Below are 24,452 nucleotides of genomic sequence, written 5' to 3'. Positions count from 1 at the left end.
TGTTCTGGTTAATAAGACTGTGTGTTTGTAAAACACTTTTAGTATGGTCAGAAAAGCCCAGAGAAAATAGTTAGAGAGTACAGAATTAACATACACACAGATTAGTGATGAGAAGTCTGGGGCTGTATCCGAAATCGCCCCCTATACCCTATTCACTATTCCCTACATTAGTCCACTCGTACAGTTCACTTGAAGGAGTGAATGAAAACAAGTGAGTGAATTCGGACACTAAGTACACCGGAAGGACTGCCGCTTTTGCATAGTATTGCTTACTGTTTAACAATCATTTAAAACGGACAGTTCCAGTAGTAAGATTAACGGATTTATCTTGAACTATGTCAAGGAATTTACGTATAACCCTTGGTTAAACAATTTAATAATCAATATACAACGAATTTGTACCTGTGTTGTACGCTGTATTACCCAGTGGACGAGCGCGTTGTAAAATTAATGGATGGATGATTCAGCTGCGGGCGCCATCGTCTGGCGAGACACGGGATTCCAGTCGGCGCGCGACTCTCACAGTGCATTATGGGTTATCTCTAGCTGTTGAGCGTATATCGGTTGTACACTCGTTTTTGCGGTGCATTGTGGGATTGAATGAGTGCGTTCGGGAACGTCCACTATGGTTTCGAACACCACTTAAAATGGCTGTCCCCTCAAATAGTGCACTATTTGAGGGTATAGGGGGCGATTTCGGATACAGCCTGGGTCTTTTCCACGAACTGCTTCTTTTGGACAGTTTGTTTCAATGAACCGGTTCACCGGTTCTTTTACGCTATAACGCAATGACGTGAAGACGGTGTCAGTCATAGCAGGCAGTCACGTAGGCTACTGTTTGTGCTCGGTAGCTTCACTACACGCTGAATCACGTATGGATAGTATTATTAGCTCATCGGTTCTCAAATCAGACGTGTCCGAATTCTCGGTTGAGTGTGCCGGTGATCCGAAAACCGCTGCAACCGATTCTTGACTCGAGAACGTGAACCGCTCCAGCAGTGGGCATGTACGGTCATTACTGCACCAGTGGCGTGCACAGACCGCCGGAGGGGCACGGGGCGAAATGGCGTTACGCGGGCACAATTGCGGACCGGGGCACATAGACCGTAACGTGATTTGTGGATTAGTGCTTACTGGTGACGTGAACCATATCAAATGATTGGGTTCGATTTGGTAAACTGGGGCACGTTCAAGCTCAAACCGGTGTGCAACGTTTTACTACGTACTCTGTATAACTTTATGTACGGAGGTCTTTGCTTTTTCTTGTTGGTCTTTCTTTTCCGTCTTTCTCCCGAACGAAGGAGTGTTACTGATGTGTGAGCTGAAGCTGTTGTGATGACCTAAATATAAAAATACATTCTCTATGCAGACCCAATTCAGCACTCTCCTGTCGTTCTTCCCTAATTTTCAATACAAGGCAGTCTACAGAAGCATACGGTTACAATAGCACAACAACAGTGATCAGGTTAAATTCGGTGAACCGGTTAAATAGAACAATTCGTTTCATCCCTACTTTTAAAATCCTTTGCAAATGATTATGACACTGCTGGATCATATACTGTATAATCACAGCTATTTTGGAAGACGAGAAAGTGCATACTAACAGGGTGGAAGATGTCTTTAGGGACACAGTAAATGAAGAACATTGTAAAAACAATAGACATAGTTTAGCCTAATCCAGGGGTGCCCAACCCTGTTCCTGGAGATCTACTATCCTGCAGAGTTCAGCTCCAACCCTGAAGAAACACACCTGAACCAGCTAATTAATCTCTTAAGTAGCACTTGATAATTACAGACAGCTGTGTTGGAGCAGGGCTGGAACAAAAATCTGCAGGTAGGTAGATCTCCAGGAGCAGGGTTGAGCAGCCCTGGCCTAGTCCATAACATAATTTAAAAATATTTTCAGGTTTGTATCATTTGATGGTTCATATTTTTTGTGGATGTTGGTCCACATGGACATGATCAAATTGAATGCATATATCAGTAAAAACGAGTGTAAAATACAAAATAGTGTTTTTAATGTCAATTATCCCTGTTTAAATGAAAAAGAAGACCTAAATAGATATTTTAAGCCATTTCTTATAAATGTGACTCATTTTAGAAATAATATGAGTAATCAGACAGAAAAGTCACTGTATAACAGGAATGACCCATATATATGCAGTGTATATATGTATATATATATATATATATATATATATATATATATATATATATATATATATACATATTGATGTGTGAGCTGAAGCTGTTGTGACGACCTGTCTATATAAAAATACATTCTCTATGCAGACCCAATCCAGCACTCTCCTGTTGTTCTTCCCTAATTTATATATACACACACACATTTTTTGTAACTTCTTTCAAAAAGCGAAACATTTAAAAAGTAAAACATTTAAAACGTTTTTTTAGTTTTAATTTTGAGGATTAGAGCTTACATCTCGTGAAAGTCAAAAATCCAGTATCTCCAAATATTAGAATATTTCCTAAGATCAATCAAATAAAGGATTTGCAAAACAGAAAAGTTCTTTAAAGTATGATCATTTATGGCTTTAACATTTGGTCGGTAGCACAAATTACAGCTTTTTTTTTTCGACAATAAACTGTGTAAAATTCTGTGAACATTATACTACACCTACTTCGATTTGATTGGCCAACTCAGTAATTTCGTATCAGTAATAATAATCATAATAAAAATATATTTAATATTATTGTTCAAAGCATTCCGTGGGCCGTATTGGACGCCTTAGTGGGTTGTATGTTTGACATCTCTGTCTTAAGGAGTGAGATTGGTTGGCAGAGTAGGCCGGTCCCATTCCTTTGCCAACAGGAGAAAAAAAACACTACAGGTGACATGATACAGATGACTCGCAGATACAACACAGTCATCTGTTTTGTTTTAGTTTTTTTACAGATCTACACGATTCACATGAATTTCCTATTTTAAGCTGAAAACGGCGAATTTTGCAGAAAGGTGACACGTTTGCAGCCCCTGTCAGGTCAGGCATGTTGTCTGGCCAATCAAGCACAGTAAAATCATGGTCAGCAAACTACTTGGAAGTGATTTTGGCACTGTGGACAGGTGCTAAAGTCCTGCTGTTAAAGGAAATCAGCACCTCCATAAAGCTGCCGGTGGAAGCATGAATTGCTCCAAAATCTCCTGGTAGATGGCTGCATTGACTTTGCACTTGATAAAACACAATAGACCACCACCAGCAGACGTCACGGCACCCTAAATCATCACAGACTTTCACACTGGACTTCAAGCAACTTGGATTCTGTGCCTCTCCAGTCTACCTTCAGACTCTGGGACCATGATTTCAACATGAAATGCAAAACTTACTTTTATCTGAAAAGAGGACTTTGGACCACTGAGCAACAGTCCAGTTGTTTTTCTCCTTAGCCCAGGTAGGATGCTTCTGACCTTGTTTCTGTTTCAGAAGTGGCTTGGTAGTCCTTTTCCTGAAGTCGTCTGAGCATGGTGACTCTTGATGCGCTGTCTCTGGCTTCATTCTACTCCTTGTGAAGCTTTCTCAAGTGTTTGAATTGGCTTTGCTTGACACTATTTTCAAGCTTGCGGTCATCCCTGTTGCTTGTGCACCTTTGCCTACCCAATTTCTTCCTTCCAGTCAACTTAGCATTTAATACACTTTGATTCAGCACTTTGTATACAGCCACCCCATTCAGTAATAACCTTCTGTGAATTACCGTCTTTGTGGAGGGTGTCAGTGATTGTCTTGTGGACCATTGCGATGTCAGCAGTCTTCCCTATTATTGTGGTATCAAATAACAAGCAATACCCGGAATTTATACTGTAGGGACGATCATTTAATGAAACTCAAATGTGAATATTCTAATAGAGAAACTGGATTTTTGACTTTCATGAGCTGTAAGCTCTGATCCTCAAAAAAGATACCAAAAAATTTAACTTTTTCTTGATATTCTAATTTTTGAGATGCACCTGTAAGTGTGTGTATGTCATTTTAATTTTTATATTATAATAACACATTTAATTGCTTTTATTTTTGTTCACATTTTCACTTTTAATCATTAACCTACGGGAGGAGCATACTGCATAGGTTTATGTATTTATTTATGAAAAGAACAGATGAACAGAGACTGTTCATGCTTAATACTACACTCAGCAGTGACAAAAACAACAAAACATGCTAGGGCTGGGTAAGTTCACGATTTGAAATAGATTCTCATTTTTATGTAATATCTAATATTTATTCTTAAATCCCAATCGATCTTTCGGTATATGCTGTTTGTACATAATGAAGAATATAGGCTACATAGTGCCTTACTTTCAGTATAAAACAGTCTCAGATTTCAAACCCTTGTCAAAAAATCCCATAGGATTCCAATAGGATTTCTCTACAGGATTCCAGTTAGAATTTCTATCATATTTTGGAACCGTTCCTAAAGGATTCCATTAGGAATTATCTTATAGGATTTTCTTATAGGACAAGACATAAATATCCTGTAGGATAATTTCTACAGGATTTTAATGGGATTTATTTTAAAGCATCTTTCAAGAATTTTGAAGAATCCTAACGGTACGCTTTTTTAATTGTTTATATTAGTTTAGTGTCTTGCAGTTTACTTTAACTCACCTTAATATACATTCCAATAGGAATCCTCTACAAATCCTAAAGGATTCCACTAGGAATTCTCTACAGGATTCAAATCAGAATTTCTATCATATTTTGGAACCATTCCTAAAGGATTCCATTAGGAATTATTTTATAGGATTTTCCTATAGGACAAGACATAAACATCCTGTAGGATAATTTCTACAGGATTTTAATGGGATCCTGTTTTATTTTAAAGCAGATTTTTTGATAAGCAACATACAATGAACAACGTCTACATCAGGGTGATGTAAACAGCAAACTGCAAGTACTATTTGTTAGTAAAACAAGAACAGTGGAAAAGTTCACCTTTAGATAAAAAAGTTCCCATAAAGACATGAACAAGCATCCAATTTGATCCCATAAAAAATCCTTTAGGAATGATCCTACAGAATATATAAGAATCTTATAAGAATATTCCTATCAAAATCCTATAGGAATGGTTCCAAAATATGATAGAAATTCCAATAAGAATCCTGTACAAAATTCTTATTGGAATCCTTTAGGATTTTTTGACAAGACATAAATATTCTGTAGGATGGTTTCTATGGGATTTTTATGGGATCAAATTGGATGCCTGTTCTTTTTGTAATCTAAAGTGCACTTTTCCACTGTTTTTGTTTTACTATCAAATAGTATTTGCAGTTTGCTGTTTACATCACCTTGTTCAATAACATTGTAAACAACATGTGAGGTGATTTGTGCAGCACACAGCTTTAGTGAAACACACACACACTCTCTCTCTCTCTCTCTCTCTCTCTCACACACACACACACACACACACACACACACACACACACACACACACACACACACACACACACACACACACACACACACACACACACACACACACACACACACACACACACACACACACACACACACACACACACACAGTATGTAGCAATTGTCCTCCAATGCAAATACTGGAGCAGTTCTAGACTTGAGTGAGGGAGGTAGATATAAAACTTAGAGGACACCAGAAGTTGGAAAGAAAAATAACTCTTTACTGTGACAATAAATAAATAAATAACATAACAAAAGGTTAAACAGTCTTTTCTAAATTAGTAGTAGTTTAATTCAGCAAATCCTGGGCTGAATGATTAAGTTAATAATAGTTAGGATTAGATCTAAAATAATTAAATTCTAAATCTTAATGTCTTTTTTTCTGTAGTAACCCTTTTTTCTTCACAAGAAAAATAACAACTTTGTTGTTCTCAAGACAAAGCAAATACACATCACAACATTATTTCCTTCATTTTTATTAAAATATTTGAAAAGGGAGAAATTAAGACTGCTGTCTTTTATAGTGTTCACTATCCAAATCACACATTGGTGGATGGAGTTAGTGTTAATAGTCTTTGCCAACAACGTGTGCTATTTGCACTTAAAGTATAGTGACGCTACAAAGCCATAAAGCACAACATTAATTAAAACAGCTACAAATGGTGGCAGAACAGTCACTACTCCAATGTTTTATACAATGAAAATTAGTAGCATAAACATGTGACTATCATAAATAATACCACAGATTCATAGCTTTTGACACATAGCTGCAGACTCCTGTGCTAATCAGCAGATACAATCAAACACGAGTTCAACAACTCACCAAGATCACCCAATATTGTTGGTTTAGGATGCAGACCAGATAAATGTTACTATTTCGTCATTTTTGGCGTATTTGAAATCAAAGTTTAACAAGTTAAACACCGTTAATCACTCGCTGCTTTTCCTCTTCGACCGTTATTTTCAAATGATGAGCGCTACAGTTGCAGGCGCGCTACATTCGGATTTCTTAAAGGGGCCGCGTCAGGACAATACCGTATGTAGATGTTCGTATTTCTGTGAATTCTTAATCACATGTAATACATTTAACTCATTCGAACATTATGAAATATTATATATATTATCTTTGCCTTTCTTTAATATTATAAATTTCAATAAATACATATTATGTTTATATTTGTGTGTATTCATATAGGCTGCAATTTATTGTGGGTTACAGGTGCACACAAACATGCAGTGTTACTCTAAAAAAGTAAAATTAAAAAAGTAATTAATCAACAGAATCAACTAAGATCATACAAGACAAAGTGAAATTTCGTTTAAAAATGACAATGCCCATTAAGTTTCTATGAATCAATAAAATACAGGACAAAGTGAAATCCCATTAAATAAAACACTGTTCAATAAGATTCTAAAAATCAAGGAAAATCCTACAGGACAAAGTGAAGTTCTACCAAAATAAATCGTAATGTTTAATAGGATTCTAAGAATCCAATAAAACCCTACAGGACAAAGTGAAATTCCATTAAAATAAATTGCAATGTCCAATAGGATTCTAAAAATCCACTAAAATCCTACAGGACAAAGTGAAATTCCATTAAAATAAATCGTAATGTCCAATAGGATTCTAAAAATCCACTAAAATCCTACAGGACAAAGTGAAATTCCATTAAAATTAATCGTAATGTCCAATAGGATTCTAAAAATCCACTAAAATCCTACAGGACAAAGTGAAATTCCATTAAAATAAATCGTAAAGTCCAATAGGATTCTAAGAATCCACTAAGATCCTACAGGACAAAGTGAAATTCCATTAAAATAAATCGTAAAGTCCAATAGGATTCTAAGAATCCACTAAGATCCTAAAGGATAAACTGAAATTCCAATAGGATTTTTTGACAAGGGAATAACATGCACCGTGACTGTAATAATGTTTTGTCTGTAATTTTTTTTCTACCGTCGTACTGTAGCGTGACTGTGAAACCAAAATGCTGTCGGACGTGAAGACAGGGTATCTTTAGTTTCAGCCGAACTCATGTTGCTCTACTAATATTCAGCTCAAATGATTTCTGCATCTGATTCTGCAATGAAAGCACAAGCAGCGCTGTTGGAGACGTCGGCAGCTCAACCAATAGGATTAGACTGTCGTCATATCGTAAATGTATCGTCATCACTCTACGATACATATCGTAACATTTTTGCATCGCGAAATATCGTACCACGAAATATCGTTACATCCCTAATGACAAGCTTCTTTTTTATAATAATACCAGTCTCATGTGAGAACTTGCACATCCTGACCTCGCGTTGTTTCCATGTCACTTCTCGCGTGTGTTTGGTTGTGAGACGTAGTTTGCTGACCTGGACAAAGTTGTCGGCGATTCTTCCTATTGTAAAGTCATGCAGTGTGAACCCCCCTGTCGCCGATCCATCGTGCAGCGTGAACACAGCAGCGACAGAATGCTACCCCAGATAGTCATGCAGTGTGAAAACATCTGTGACGCGATTGCTTTGAAAATCGTGCAGTCTGAACTCGGCTTTAGTTGTAACTATGTGAGGTGTAAGATTGTAATGTATTAGTTGTACACTTCTATATATAAAAATATAAAAAAAGGAGGGAAAATAGGAAAAAAGGGAAAGAAGTTGGAACAAAATATATTAAATAAATAAATAAATAGAACAATTTAAGAAAATAGTTCAAATAATATCAATACAATTAAGTAAATAAGTAAATAAATAGATGACGGCTGTTAGGGAGCATCAGAGTGGAGCAGTAGGTCACAGTTATAAAGAAGGTACTGTATTTTACCATGAGAACGATATAAACCAGTAGTTCTCAAACTGATGAAGGAGAATGTGAACAAAATGCTGAGCTTTGGCATTTGTTTATTTCTACCCCAACTTAAAGTAACATTAAAGCAAGTATTTCTGACAAGCAAAATTATACTTTTATTATAAAAACAGTTAAATGTGAGTTAATGGTCAAATGACATTAACTTACATAAATTTTGCGGTGAAACCTGACTGGATCCACACCAGCAGCGTACGTATGATTGAATGCCCACAGAGTGCTGCTTTAGCAAATCATGCTGCTGTTCATTGTGTCTTTAAAATAGATTTGTAGCACTTAATAGCATGAAGATCAAATGTTGACAGACTGTACAGAGCGACTGATTTAAGAAACTCTCTTCGATAAAAAAGTGCAATTTTCTCTGAATATTCAAATGATTTCAAATGTTGATTTTATAAGTTAAACAAAAAGTTAATATTAAGTGAACATTTTACATTTTAAGCACTTCACTGTCAATATTGTCCGATTTTACAACAAAGCAATAATAGACCCAACGAAATCCACAACAGAACTGGTGTGAGTCTCCAAGAAACGGCAGCATCTCATTAGTAAACAAATCTGTAGCTTTCAAATTTTAATTGTCATTTTCATTTTGTCTGCATGTAATGCCTGATAAAGCTACTAGTCTCGGATGTAGCATGTGAGTTCTCTCAATCTGAGAGCTAAGGACTTTTCTCCATGAGCTCTGTGTGCAGTCATATCAGGTTCTTTGGCCTTTTCCCCCTTCCTTGTTAGTCTGCTCCTGTCTTTGAACTTGGCAGTGCTCCCTTCACTCTAGAGCAGGGAGGACTGGAGTCAGGAAACGAACTCCGGTCCTGGAGAGCCACCATCCTACAGAATTCAGCTCCAACCCTAATTAAAACTCACCTGCCTGTAGCTTTCTAGTAACCCTTCAGACCTTGATTATGTTGTTCAGTTGTGTTTGATTAAGGGTTGAAGCAAAACTCTGTGAGGCTGCGGCTCTCCAGGGCAGATGTTTCACCCCCCTGCTCTTGAGGGTCTCTGATTAGCACACCGCTCCCAAAGAAAACATCTGGGCTCACCTCTTATCTATGAGAATGAAGTCCTCTGCTCCATGGAACTTCGTGAGGCAATCATACCAGGTGTCTTATGCTTCTACATGCTTCTCCCAGGAGCTCCCATCATGTGACTGCCCTTATGACTTAGTTGGCAGTGCTATCCTAACCCTAACTCAATTTAGAGGGTTGCCTATGATCATGTCGCTCCCAAGGTGAGCCTCTAAGTTCTCCTTTGATTTCTGAGAGTTGAGTCCTCTGCTGTCTCATGTTCCGTGAGGCACCAAAAATTGTTAGTCCACTTTTGCCTCTCTTACGGTGTGTTCACACGGGGCATAAGTGTCAACGCTTCCCATTGATTTTGAATGGGTGACGTCAAGCGTTGCCGAAAAGAATTGTGGATCCATCGGCGGCGCTAGCGAAGCACCGCCGACGGAAGCGTAAGCCAATCAGGATCACTCAATGCAAATAAAGTGGCCAGGTGGCAGCCAATCACGTTCATCCTGTTCAAGAGGAGCATTTCATTGGCTGATGCTGCTATGACCATAAAACGTCAGCCACGCCTTCCGTTAAGCATTGACGCTTACATCCCGTGTGAACACACCGTTAGGTGGCTTTTATCTTTGAGCACAGCGGTATTCCCTTCACTCTCAAGGGCCACCTATGAGTACGGAGTTCCCTTTTCATATCTTTGAGTCCTCTGTTCCCTGAAGCTGGAGCTCAGGGGTGGACTGGGACAAAATCTCACGCTCATCCAGGCCATCCCATACACCCACAAGAATCTCTGAAACATGGACAACCCTATTTTTGTATGGTCATCACATAAAAAGGTTTAAATCGTTAGACTATGCAACATGTAAAATAATTCAAAGTCCTCTCCTGAACTGCTCCTTCACTTCCATTTTACTTTTCAGTCTCTCTATTTTGTCCTGATCTCTCACATGACTTTAATACTCAAAATTCAGCAAACTATGCTTACTAAATAGCCTAAAAGTTCAAAATACAACAGTGGGGCAAATAATTATTTGATCCCCTGCTGATTTTTAGTAACAAAAGTATTTCACCCCTTAGAGAAACATGACTTGGTAATTGCTGACAAAACCCTTTTGGCAATCAAAGAGGTCAGACGTTTCTTGTAGTTGGCCATCAGGTTCGCACACATCTCAAGAGGGATTTTGTTCCACTCCTCTTTGCAGATCCTCTCCAAGACTTTAGGGTTTTAAGGCTGACATTTGGCAAGTTAAACCTTCAGCTCCCTCCACAGTTTTTCTATTGGATTAAGATCTGGAGACTGGCTAGGACACTCCAGGACCTCAATGTGCTTCTTCTTGAGCCACTCATTTGTTGCCTTTGCTGTGTGTTTTGGGTCATTGTCCTGCTGGAATACCCATCCACAACCCATTTCAATTGTTCTCACCCAAGAATTGATGGTACATGACCCTGTCCATGCTCCTTTTGATGCGGTGTACTGTAGTTGTCCTGTCCCCTTAGCAGAAAAACACTCCTGAAGCATAATATTTTCACCTCCATGTTTAACTCCAAGGGTGTTTTGGGATGCTAGAACAAAGCCGGTTATCATGCATACTTCTGGTTTAAATACCCAGGATGGTTTCTTTCATTATTTAGTTTTCTTTTATGACAGCATCTTAATAATCGATTCAATGTGGCAAATACCACAGATATGCTTATTTATGTTCAAGCTTATAAAATTGTATTATTGCTTATGAATAAATTAACAACAAATGGTGGAAATAATCTTGGGTATAACAAACTTTTTACTTAAATGAATGGATAATTGATTTGGTGTTATAGGGAAAGACTAAGAAAAATCCAAAACCTGACTTGAGATAAGATAACAAATCAATCTGCGTTAAAGTGGTTCCATAAATGACCATTTAAGGTCACACAATCTCACTAATGTGATCCTGGTTCAGTGAGTGAAGGCAGTTTGATGTGCGCGCTTGTTTTTAAGCAGTCCATTATGTTGATTATGGGTCTATTTGTACGGTTTAGTACAGTTGAGATATTGTGTTTTCCTCAGGGCATATTCTTCATCTGTAAATGTTAGAAAGTCATGCAAACAAATATAGTAGTAGCTCAATAATTGTGGGAAAAGTAGACATTTTGCTAAAATGTTTGTTGTCGGACATTAAATGTGACACGTACAATTATAATCCTAAATATAAGTGTATTTTTATAATAGCAGTAAATTAAAATAAAATGTAAGCTGACTAAAACAGTCTTAATTACTAGCTCAAATGAGTAAATTTATTTCCAGTTAAAATGTAGGCTGTTTTCTATTATTTCATTTTTAATTTAGTGCCTTAAAGATTTGTAATGTTTTAATATCATTGTCATTAATTTCATTAAATCTTGGGCACAAAACATTAAATACAGTTGTCTGTAGTCTATGGTTTCTATTCATTTTATTTATTATTTGAGTTGCATTTTATATCTACTTTTATGTTTAAAGTGAAATAAGGTTAAATAATTGTGTGGGAAAGAGTCAGTGGTAAGTAATATCAATGCATTCCAGATGGTCAGAGATAGAGGACTCAGATTAGACAGATTAACCTGCCTTGAACCAGGTTAGTTTAACTGGATGAGTTGCCCAGTGCTCCAGGTGTGTTCACTTGGATGGATTTAATGCAGAGCACAAATTTACCATACTTCACATCTTACTTAACTTTCAATTGGTGTAAAAATATTGCCTGTTCTCCTTTAAAGGATATGTTCTGTGATGTGTTTGTTTGTTTGTTTTTTACAGTAAGTTTTTGGGCATTTTCCATTCAATAGGTCATTGTAACAGACCAGTGGTTCCAACCATGTTCCTGGAGGCACCCAACATTGCATATTTTGCATCTCTCCTTTGTCTGACCATTTGTCATCCATTTTAGGTCTTGGTGCAGGGGTGCCCAACCCTGTTCCTAAAGATTTACCATCCTTCAAAGTTTAGCTCCAACCCAGATCAAACACACCTGAACCAGTTAATTAATCACTTAATTGGAGATACATGAAAAACATGCAGTGTTTAGGGGCCTCCAGGAATGTGGTTACAGCCCATTTTTATGATTGGCTAACATCATTGCCCATTAATAAAACCTCAAAGAATTATTGTGTGATAAATTGTTCATCTGATGGTTGAGTGGGGAGTTTGTCCATTTTCCTAGCCTTTCTTATATTTGTTGCATTTGATCCCCTAGAAGACATAAAAAAAATGGTACATCATAATTGAGATCAGTCTTTATCTAGGTTTTCTAAACTATTATTAGATTGATTAAACTGTATAGCAGCAGCCAGCTTAAACTCTATAGGACCCCAGACTATGATCAGGTTTGGACACCATGATAGCATACATGCATTACAAATCTACATGATTGGTGTTACCTGCTTTGTGGCATTAAACTGGGGTTAACTTTTATTTCTTTGTTTTTTCACCTTAGGCCCAACTGCACTGAAAGAGGAGAAGGAAGAACTGAATGAAACTGAAGAGAAAGACCAGTTTGAGAATCTTCATGTTTTCTTAACTGGAAAAAAATCATTTAGTTCCTTACAGTCAGAAAATACATCTACACAAAAAAGAGCTCAAAAGGCAAGAACTAGGAGTTTTTTCACTTGCTTTCAGCGTGGAAAGAGTTTCGGTGAACAAGGAGAAGTTAAAGTCCACAAGAAAATTCACACTGGAGAGAAGTCTTTCATGTGCTGTCAGTGTGGAAAGAGTTTCAGTCAAAATAGAAACCTTAAAAGGCACATAATAATTCACACTGGAGAGAAGCCTTTCATCTGCCAACAGTGTGGAAAGAGATTCAATCAAAAAGGAAGCCTTAAAGTCCACATGAAAATTCACACAGGAGAGAAGTCTTTCACGTGCCGTCAGTGTGGAAAGAGTTTCAGTCAACAAGGAAACTTTGAAAGGCACATGATAATTCACACAGGAGAGAAGCCTTTTTTCTGCCAACAGTGTGGAAAGAGTTTCAGTGAAAATAGAAACCTTAAAAGGCACATGAGAACTCACACAAAAGAGAGGTGTTTTATCTGCAAACGGTGTGGAAGAAGTTTCAGTAATCCTGGATACCTTAGAGTCCACCTCAGAGTTCACCCTGGAGAGAAGCCTTATGCCTGCAAACAGTGTGGAAAGAGTTTCAGTAAACGAGGAAACCTTGACAAGCACATGAGGATCCACAATAGATAGAAGACTGACAGATCCCCTCAGTGTGGAAAGAGTTTCAACCAAAATGTGTAAAACAGACAGTTCGGTCCTTGATTCTGATTGGTTGACCCACATCTGAAGCTGTTATAAATTACTCTACAAACCGACATTCTTTGTTGCCTTTGTATTGCTCAGAAAAAAAAAAAAACATTTAGGGTCCAGACCAATCAGACACAATTCATTAGATTTACCAAATAATCAATTTTTCATTAGATTAACACATGATCACAGACCCCCTTCACCCAATCCACAACACTGGCTGCCATGATGTCTACAAATAGTCTTACTATGGCATCCAGGACTCCTCTGCCAGACCAGATAATCTTTACGACTCAAAACTATGTAAAGAGAATTTTCCCGAACTAATACTCTAAAAAAAACTTTTATTAATTCTTAGAAAAACCTTTCTGTGAACGAAGACACATATCCTCGGATCATTGTGTATATTATTACTGTTCATTTATTTTGTCTTTTGTACTGTGAAATGTAAAAATTTTATGCGTGTGTTATGATAGATCACTATGGAGTATAACCACACATATAAGATGTTTGGTCTCATTGAATTTATATTTTGATGATCTAGAAGATGGTTTATGTTGTCTTTTGATACCTATGCAACATATTAGTGTTTTACAAATCTTTAGTTTAGTTTTTGCATGAACAACCAATCCCAGAACATATGCAAATAACATGCTTACAGACAAATGCTTACAGGAAAACTTTCCCTCCAAAAGCGAAAGTCACCATTGGCTCTCTAGCTTCCCAAAGATAAATTGCCCTGGCCTCCCAATTACCTTTATCTCCTAACTGTGACCCCCATAAGAGAAAAGGGCTTCACACAGTGACTCATCTCAGTTCTCCTGGCTTTTCTCAGTTCTTTCAGTCCCGTGTCTCATCACCTTGCCTTCTTCTAGTTGATGAGTCCCAGAGCCGATGCTTCTGAACCTGGGAGGCCTTGAACTCCTAGGAAGATGAGGAAACTCTCCAGAACCCTAAGCCTGTGCCAGGCCCTGCAACCTTGTCTTTTCATTCCCCAAAGATCACAGGATTTCAGCTGGGTCTTTCTCTCTCTCTCTCTCTCATCATTCTTCTTCACTTTCCACGTTGGAAGAAACTCCCAATCACCACAGAGTGGGGACACCTTTGAAACTCATCGCTCTTCAAACCCAGAAAAACTTGATCCCAAGTCCAAAACCTTAAAACCATCAAGACTTTCATCTGAGACTGCATCCAAACACTCGTCAACGACCAAGGCAATGCAAGTATCATACATTTAACAAAAAAAAACAAACAAACAGAAGTTTAGTTTTTTATTTGTAAACCCTGTTGTAAAATGGCACTGATGGTTTCATTCAGGTGGTTAAGTGATTCTTCTCATCTCGTCATTTTTCTTGTTTCTCTAATGGCTCCGTTTATCCAATCTTAGATGCCCTTCCTCCATGTATGAGTGATTGTATGTATGTTTGTTTGTTTAGATTAGTCATGTGTTAGTCATAGTTAATAGTTAATTAACCTTTTGAGCGGTACGGTCCCACATATGGGATTCTAATTTCTGTGCCCCTGGGAGTAAGGTCCCACATATGGGATTTAGAACGTTCGGTAGTGTCACGCAACTGTCAAATTCAAACTGCGCTTTGGCGCGCTGACTGCCACTGAGCCAGAGACAGACGAGCTCTGCGCTTGTCATATAATCACAACTATGCAGTGTTTTTAACCACATAACGCTTATTTTAGGTTTCAGACATTTAAATACACATAAGTACTAGTAAAACAAGACATTTAGAGTTTTTAAAATACACACATAGGTCTATGGAAGCAGCAAATAACAATCTATTCAAATATAATTTGCAGAAGTGTTTTATTCATATCACATACACATAGGCTAAGTAACTTAAAAGTTCACTCTATTCCTCTTCTAGTTCACCAGCCATTTACGATTCTGATCAAGCTACATACTCTAGTGCATTAATACTGTTAGAATGTTATTTTTTGCGGCCAAGTAAATATACTTGTTTAGAGTTGTTGTGAAATTAACCTGAATGATCGCTGGACGAATAGATTAGTCAATGGTGATATTTAATTCTGCTACAGTTAATACTGGCAGCTGATATAAATAATTGTAATCATAATTAGTCATAAATTAATTATTTATATACATTTCCCTCTTAAGTTAATTCGCAACAACAGCTATTTGTGAGAAAGTTTAGGTCAACACTTTTCCTCCTTTTCAGAATGTGCAAAATATTCCCTTGGAAAAAAAAACCCCTAAAGGATTCCAATTAGAATTTGTATCATATTTTGGAATCGTTCCTTGGATTCCATAAGGAATTGTCTTATAGGATCGTCTTATAGGACGAGACAAATGTCTTGTAGGATCATTTCTACATGATTTTAATAGGATTCGATTTTAACTTGAATCTTTTAAAAATGTTTTAGAATACAACTTTTTTATTGTATCTATTACTAACAAATAGTTTTTGCAGTTTACTTAAACTCACCTCAATGTACAATGTTCATTGTTGCATAACCTACGTTAATGCACTACCCTGGAAATCCAGAGGTCTCACGTGAGCACAATTTGAATTGTCTCTGCAAGACACTCTGGTATCAAGCAATAATGCACGTTACTGCATTACGTAAGCAGTTCTGGGAACCAATCAAATCGGTGTATCTGATGTAGGCGGGCCAGAGGCGAGCTACTCTGATGGTGACAGCGCTTGTCGACAGTACCCTGTTTTATTACATATTTGATGGGTTTTTGAGCATCCCCTCATCAATGCAAATTGATGCATTGTTGCAATGTTTTGCTTGAACTTGAACACCTGACAACTGGACAATGTTTTGTTTATTAATGTATTTACTGATTCAGGAATGTCATAGGAAATTCAGAATGTCATAACTGCCTAGAAACCTTGTTATTAAACACAGATATTGCTGATGTCTGTTGTTGCTTTGGTAGTCGTCAGGTCCACTGCTGCTCTGAGCTCTGGATCGGCTGCTGTCCGTGGTGCTGAAGCTCCACAGCTTCGCAAATTAAGAATTAAGTCAGGGCTCGTATTCACAAAACATCTTAAGGCTAAAAGTAGCTAAAAACTTGCAGATTTAGGAGAAAATCTTAAAAATAATGGCCGTGTCAATCCTAAATTTAGGACTCTTAAAAGTTTGCTCTAAGAGTATTTCACAAAGCATTTTAGAGCTAAACCTAGCTCCTAAATCTGTAAAGTAGTGAAGTAGTGTAGTAGTGAAGAGTAGTGAAGAGGACTGCTAAGTCACTAAGAACAAATAGCAAACTAGGCCTAACCTCTCTGATGAATAAAAAACAATCATCACAGAAATTCTAATTATTTCCACTACAAATACCATTAACTTTTAACCATTAAAATATAAATAAACGGTTTCCTGTACTGTTTTTGGGACATATTCTATAAGGATTTAGTGGTTATAACAAGCCACCAATAGAAGGTGAACAATTATCAGTAGAGATCAACAGGAATCATTACAGTTACCAATAAAACCAATACAATTTCTATTTTAACCAGTAAAAACATTAAACATTTTTGTAATGGTTTCCTTTTTTTAGCAGGGCTAAAATGCTGTTGCTGGCTATCTCCCTTGGAACGTAAACATTTTAGGAACATGTTGCATTTATTGGCACACATATGTTTTCCCACACATCTTATTTGGTTTTAGAGGTTATCCATACTCCAAATTTTCCTTTGATTATATCCTTATTTTCATTAAGTGGTTGGGTAAGAAGCTGTTCTTCAGTCCAGTTCAGTTTTCTTTTATGTTTACATGTCTTGCTTTCAGCCATGATTATTCTAGTCGGTCAATTAAAATGTTGTTTATATGAATATCAGCTAATTGTTTATAAGGACACATGTAAGAGGCTGACAATTGTTTTATTATTGACACTAATTGACATTAGTGGCAACATCTTTATTTTTTTTTTTACTTTTATATGAATATGGCAACATAATATTGTCCTCTACAATATTTTATGAATAAATTTCTCCCCTATCAGCCAATCACAGTGTGCATAATTAGTTAGCACTCTGACATCATCCATAGCAATGAGGTCAACCCCGCCTTTACTCTAAGCTTAAGACTTCTCCCTATTCCTTAGTAAAAGTTGGTCTCAGCCGCTTTGTGAATAGATTTTAAGAGAAAACTCATTGCTTAAAACTTTTACTGCCATTTAGGTGATGATAACATGTTTTGTGAATAGGTCCAGACCTGTATTGATTTAGTACCACAAATGGAAGTGGCAGATATCTGAATTGAAAAGATCAGATTACATGCAGTTTGTGCTGTTCACACTGTAATGACAAAACAGTGAGCCAAATTTTTTTTTTAAATCAGCAGTTAATCACATGACAAACTGTAGTCTAATCACTCAGGTGTGATTGTACATGTTAAAGAGCTATTCAATGTCCATCAAATCTCTGATCAGGCTTTTCTCCAGTGTGAATCTTCACGTGTCTATTAAGTGTTCTTTTGTGAGTGAATCTCTTTCCACATTCATGACAGGTGAAAGCTTTCTCTCCAGTATGAGTTTTCAGGTGCACATCAAGGGAATATTTCTGTATAAAACTCCTTGGACACTGAGAACACATAAAAGGTTTTTCTCCACTGTGAATGTTTGTGTGTTTATCAAGGCTTGATTTTCGACTGAAGCTCTTTCCACATAGGTTGCAGGTGTAAGGTTTTTCTCCAGTGTGAAATCTGATGTGGGCATCAAGGCTGTGTTTATGTGCAAAACTCCTTTCACATTGAGAGCATGCGTAAGGCTTCTCTCCAGTGTGAATTCTCATGTGGTTTTGAAGTTTGTCTTTTTGATTGAAACTCTTTCCACACTGTTGGCAGGTGAAAGGTTTTTCTCCAGTGTGAATGTTCGTGTGTTTTTTAAGGTTTGATTTTCGATTGAAGCTCTTTCCACATAGTTTGCAGGTGTAAGGCTTTTCTCCAGTGTGAATGATCATGTGAACATTAAGACTTCCTCTTTCAGTAAATCTCTTTCCACACTGTTGACAGACAAAGGGTCTCTTTCCAGTGTGAACTCTCATATGGAAAGTAAGGTTTCCTTTTCGAATGAAACTCTTTCCACACTGTTTACAGGTGAAAGGTCTTTCTCCAGAGTGAATTCTCATGTGGACTTTAAAGTTTTCCTTTCTGTTGTAAGTTTTTCCACACTGTTGGCAGGTAAAAACACTTCTTTTTGCTGTCTTTTGTGCTTTTGTTTCCATATTTGAGCAACTATATGATTTTTCTCCAGCCATGAAATCATGTTTCTCATGCTGGAGATCATCTTCCTTTTCAATGAGTTCTTGACTCTCCTCTTTCAGTGTCATCAGGTCTAATGCAGAAAAGACAAATCCAAATTAACACCATTTTAATTGCTCAAAGCACACATCAAACCCAACAACATTTACATCTTAAACACAATAAACTATTAAAGGAGGAGTTAAATGTAATCGCAAAACCTATTCCCATTATTCAAAGTGATAATAATAAAAACAAGCAATTGTATAATCCTATAATAAAATATTTTATATATATATATATATATATATATATATATATATATATATATATATATATATATATATATATATGTGTGTGTGTGTGTGTGTGTGTGTGTGTGTGTGTGTGTGTGTGTGTGTGTGTGTGTTTAGAGCTGGACATTTTAATGTGGATCAAATGAGTGAGTTCAGCTTTGAGAATGAAAACCAACCTGTTTGTTACTCAGTATTTATTAATCTATTAATTGGTTCATTGTTTAATCAGTTCAAGCATTTCTATCATATTTTAATTATATCGTCTTCTTTTTAGTCCCTGTTTTCCAGTCACAGGATAAGCTCCTATTTTGGGCTTAAATATGAAAAGTAATATTTCTTTCTAAAGAAATTTAAAGTACACATATAATCAATGTTTTTCACCAGTGCATTGTTTTCCCCCCTTACGGTAGAAGAATTTCATATTAAAGACATGGATTTTTGGTTTTACATACTTCCTAATAATAAAAAAAAGGTTTAAATCATATTAAGAATTACATAACGTATCATATGATGTTCAGTTATAGGTTACTTGTGTGTTAACTAACCCTGCCTACTTACAATTTCGTATTATCTTATTATTTTATCTAATTATGACTAACAGTTGAAGAGAAATGAAATAGAATTAACCGTAAACTAAAACAGCATAGTCTTCACTGTAAGTATTAAACTTGATCTGTTTATTATTACAGCTACAGAAGCTTTTATCTTTTGTAGTTTGGTTAACATTACAGATGGCAGAGGAAATAGTGTGAGCTGTTGTCGTTTTAAGAGCTGCATAGATCTAATATACTGTTAAACACATTTTCATTCTCAGCTGTTTGTGTTCACTTAAGACAAAACTAACGATGGTTTATGTGAATAATCATTATCAATAATCAAGTGCAGCATTTTGACAGTTTTGCGTGTTTATGAGCATTAAGTAGGGATGTAACGGTATTGTAAATATTGCAAATTTTTCGATACTACCGTGGTCGCATGACTCGATAAAACGATAGGTCTTCTGTGAAAAGTTTGCTCAGGCGAATGGAGCGAACGGGAGGTTGCGGGAACTACAATTCCCATCAGCCCAGGCGTGGCCATCATCCTTTGTGGTCTGTTGTCGCTACAGATCAGAGTATGTGAGCGGAGTGGAGCGGTGTGATTCTGAATGGAGGGAGGAGCGGATGTTTGAAAAGTCGGAGCATCGTGGTTTTAACTCGCTCCAAGACCGCTCCATCACCGCTCCATCATGAGAACAATTCATGCCAACGGTCCGTAATATAACTGCATATTAAGCAGGAATTCACATGCTAAACATATTTCGCTTGATAGAGATGGATCACTCAAATCAGAAATAATGTGAAGGCTATGATGACGGCAATGGACATCAAATGAGCGGTAAATTATAGTTCGCAAGTTTGTTCTTTCTAGATACTTAATATTTTCAGGTGAAAGCATCATTTAAACAGGTACAGCACTTATTCACACGCAATCACTCTGTTAATGCATTAAAACAAATGGAATCCGATTTCGAATGAGCAGAAATCTGTAAGAAATGCAGCGATCCATAAGTAAAATAACTGACGAAAATGTATTTTTATTTTCATTACAAACTTTGCACTGCATAAGGAGCAATTATACTTTTTTAATGCTGATGTTATTAGCTTGGAAGCTGGAGCGGAGCGATTATTAAATGCACAGAGCGCGGAGGGGAAATTGTTGCCGCTCCACTCCGCTCACATACTCTGGTCCCAAGTGAGAGGGTTTTTTCTGTTGCAGGGGACATTGTAAATGCCCAGAGATCCCAGCTTTTACCACCAGGTAATGTTAATATGCTAATTTTCCTTAAAAAAAAAAAAACCTGTCTATGTCTGAATAAGTGAGTGTGTGAGTGATTGAGGTGATTGTTCTCAAATACTCATTCAGCACATGGGCCAACTGCAATAAGTAGGCTGCTTTTTCAAGAGTTTTCAAGAATACTAAATTGAAACTTTAATTTTTTTTTTTATAATTTTTTGTTATTAAAATTGAAGTTCCTGTTTCACAGTGATAGATGGCTAATTTGTATGCCATTGATATGTTCAGTGTTCATGTAAACTGTTTAAGCACTTCTGGCACTTTTTTCGAGTCTCTTCATTAGTTTTGATTTTCCTGTAAATTATTCAATAAATACCGTACCGTGACATTCACATCGAGGTATTACCGTACCGTGAAGTTTTGATACCGTTACATCTCTAGCATTAAGGCATGCAGTTTAAGCTAAAAGTTTATTTTATACGGCTGTGCTCCGCTTTGTGTCGGAGCGCATGCACAGAACAGTTCTCTGTAAAAACACAAACACGTAATTTGACTGATTTGCACAATAGGTTTAATGGAGGAGTGAAACCGCTCCACTGGAAAGGGAATGGGCAGAATGGTGCACACTAATCATTTTATCTTGATTATCGTATTTTTATAGTCGTTGGAAGCTGAAATTGTATTTCAATTAATTGCCCAAATTTCTTGCAAGAAGTAAATAACTAAAAGCTTTCTGCCTCTTGACTTATTTGAACAGAAAATTGGCACAACAGATACTGCTGCATATTTAAGTGATAAAAATAAATGCTTTTAATTTAGAAGCAGATATTGGGTTTAATGTTACAGAACAAAAATGTTCAGGCGAATTCTGTATTATTGTTACAACCTAAAAGCATAATACCATAATAACAAATGTCAAATGTGAACGCAGGATTTTATTATTTGTCTGGTCATGTGATCTCAACATGTCTGTTGTCAAACCGCTTTAATTACGACACTCTTAAACATTTATCACAAATATCATTCATTTCTGTAGAGCGAGACATTTTAAGAATCAAATCAGTTCAGCTTTGACAATAAAAAAACCAACCTGTTTGTGTCTCAGTATCTTCATGTTTGACTCTGAATGTTTCTTCAATCGTTGTGTCTTCACTCTCCTCTTTAATAAACTCCATCTTTATAATAGTGTGTCACATGGATCTCAGTTGATTCAGGAGGGGTTTTCTGTGTGTTTGGACACTTTTGTCCTGTTTAAGATCAGAATAATTAACAGAAAGTAAATTATTCTCAAAAATAAATGTAAACTAAATCTCTATGTGCTCACTACAGCGGTCAGTGCCCTGGTAAGAGACTCAGTCAGAGTAATACTTAATGGGAAATGACCAGACTAAAATAGATATTACACACACAAAGTTAATATTTGACATTTATTATTTAGTTTTGGCATTCAATTATTTGTATATAACATTTAATAGATTACACTTTTATAAAAACATCTGCAGTTTGTGAAAGTTATCATTATACATGTTTGTGTTTGTTAGTTTGTTGTCACTGAATGAGTCGATTCAAACGCTTCGAATCACTTAATCATTTCACCACTGATTCGGTTCAGATGATTCGGATTCTCATTTTCTCTCACTTTCTACTTGTAACGATGTACTGATTCACAAATAAGGAGCAAATTAAGTCGCACATTTTCTGTTATTAATATGAGGGTGCACTTTACTCGCAAAAATAACAAAGAATTACAATGTTATATTAAAGATTGACTCGTTTATTTTGTGTAGCTTGTAAAAAACGTTTAAACTGACAACAGTTGTACTGATTAAAAAACGTAAAAAGCACAAACCTTTCTTCAGCAGTATCTCAACAAATGCAGGGCTAGGGGCGCCGCTTTATGACGTCACATCACCAGACCAAAATAAAAGTCCCGTTTATGCTGATGTGTTTATGTGCATATGATAATGCATTTCCACAATTAGCATTGTATATCTAGAAACAAATTTCTATTGTTAAATTAATGTACATTTACAACACTATACTTTGTGTTTTCTTACCTTGACATTCATACCTAAAACAACTGCTGCAAGTGTTTCTATACAAAGGCTGAGGGAGTGACTGTAAATCTGACATTCACTCTTTTGACTAATCAACCTCTTGTTAGTTATTTACTTTTTCCCATTATTTGGAAAGTCACTGATACACTATCATGGATTTTTTTCCTTTTGCTATCGTGGCGGATGAGAACACAAAAATGCATTTGCTGCAGTTTACTTTACAAAATCGACAATAATGATCTTACTTTCTTCTTTTTGTAATATTGAAGCCTGTACTCCAGTAAATTCCTTTTTGTTATTAAAATAATTTTTATATTTTTGTAAACGTTTTAGGTTTGGTTAAATGTAACTCTTTGACAGAAAGGACAACATATTTAATAGGTAATTATATAAAAAAAAATATTTAAAGCTAGAAAATATGCCTGTCATTCTCACAAATTAATCTAACAATGCTTTTTTCTTTTATTTAAAAATTCCATGTCAGTGAACTGACCATTGTTCTTCAGGGCCTTCCACATTACCTCAGTACAAATAATTGAATGCCAAAACTAAATATTAAATGCCAAATATTAACTTTGTGTGTGTAATATATATTTTATCATTTCCCATTAAGTATTACTCTGACTGAGTCTCTTACCAGTGCACTGACCACTGTAGTAAGCACATAGAGATTTAGTTTGCATTTATTTTAGAGAATAATTTACTTGCTGTTAATTATTCTTGTATATATATAGTATATGTTTAACCATGACCCTGTCTATGAAATTTAGAAATTGCATAATCTAATTAATGAGATTAAATTTTTTTAAAGTTTAATTTCACTGTTCACATTGTCAATATTAAATATCAAGGTTATATTGTCATAGAATCTTCTTTTCATTATGTTGAATGATTTAATGTAGAAAACAGTAAATTACAAGAATAGTTTAGCATGTTGCAAGCAGGGTCTTAAGATACTTGTTCTCCCTACTTAGTTTTCTGGTTATACACTATTTCTATCAAATAACTGACATTCTGAGTAAATATTTTGATAATTAAATTACTGAAGACTGTGTGACTGCAGGAATGGATCTGGACATTTTCATAATGACTGATGGACATGATGCCTTTGGCCATGTCCACACTAATACCTTTTAGTTTGAAAACGCATCTTTTTCTCTCCGTTTTGGCCTTCCGTCCACACTGAGACTGCGTTTTTGTCAAGGAAAACGGAGCTTTTTGAAAACGCTCTCCAAAGTGGATAAATTTGAAAACGCAGTTTTCGCGTTGTAGTGTGGACTGTGAAAACGGAGGCTTTTGAAAACGATGACGCATATTTAGTCATGTGACGCAGTCATGTGACCAATTCAACTAAGATGGCGGACGACATTGTACAGCAATTGTTTTGGTTGCTCTCTGTTTTGACAGCCTTGTTAAAGATTAATGTCAGTTTGTACATGCTTCAGATTGCTTTTCTTCGAAGGAGACATAATGTTTACACTAGGGATGTAACGGTATTGTAAATACCGTTATACCGCAATAACAATTTTTTTCGATACTACCGTGGTCGCATGACTCGATA

The 24,452-nt window shown here is 36.4% G+C and overlaps 2 protein-coding genes across 2 annotated transcripts in view; one reads left to right on the top strand and one right to left on the bottom strand.

Moving 5' to 3' along the window:
• LOC141340597 (uncharacterized) overlaps positions 1 to 24,452 on the top strand; it is a 164,792-nt gene that overhangs the window by 109,029 nt on the left and 31,311 nt on the right. The window contains exon 5 of the mRNA XM_073845634.1: positions 12,953 to 13,183. Coding sequence (XP_073701735.1) covers positions 12,953 to 13,183 — 231 coding nt within the window. The remainder of the gene's footprint in view (positions 1 to 12,952; positions 13,184 to 24,452) is intronic.
• On the bottom strand, positions 17,928 to 22,009 carry LOC141342902 (uncharacterized). Its single transcript, XM_073847484.1, has 2 exons — positions 21,925 to 22,009; positions 17,928 to 18,856 (listed from the first exon to the last, which is right to left on the bottom strand). Exons 1-2 carry the CDS (start codon positions 22,007 to 22,009, stop codon positions 17,928 to 17,930), a joined length of 1,014 nt encoding a protein of 337 aa, XP_073703585.1.

This window comes from Garra rufa, chromosome 1, assembly GCF_049309525.1.
Source record: "Garra rufa chromosome 1, GarRuf1.0, whole genome shotgun sequence".
Taxonomy (NCBI): domain Eukaryota; kingdom Metazoa; phylum Chordata; class Actinopteri; order Cypriniformes; family Cyprinidae; genus Garra; species Garra rufa.
Note: the sequence above shows the minus strand (reverse complement) of the source record. Positions and strands in the feature narration are given on the sequence as shown.

What these genes read in the sequence shown, in the direction of transcription:
- LOC141342902 (XM_073847484.1), bottom strand. Translation starts at nt 22,009, where the DNA reads ATGGAGTTTATTAAAGAGGAGAGTGAAGACACAACGATTGAAGAAACA. An exon ending in AGATACTGAGACACAAACAG is followed by an intron (nt 18,857 to 21,924) that starts GTTGGTTTTTTT and finishes TTTCTGCATTAG; the next exon opens with ACCTGATGACACTGAAAGAG.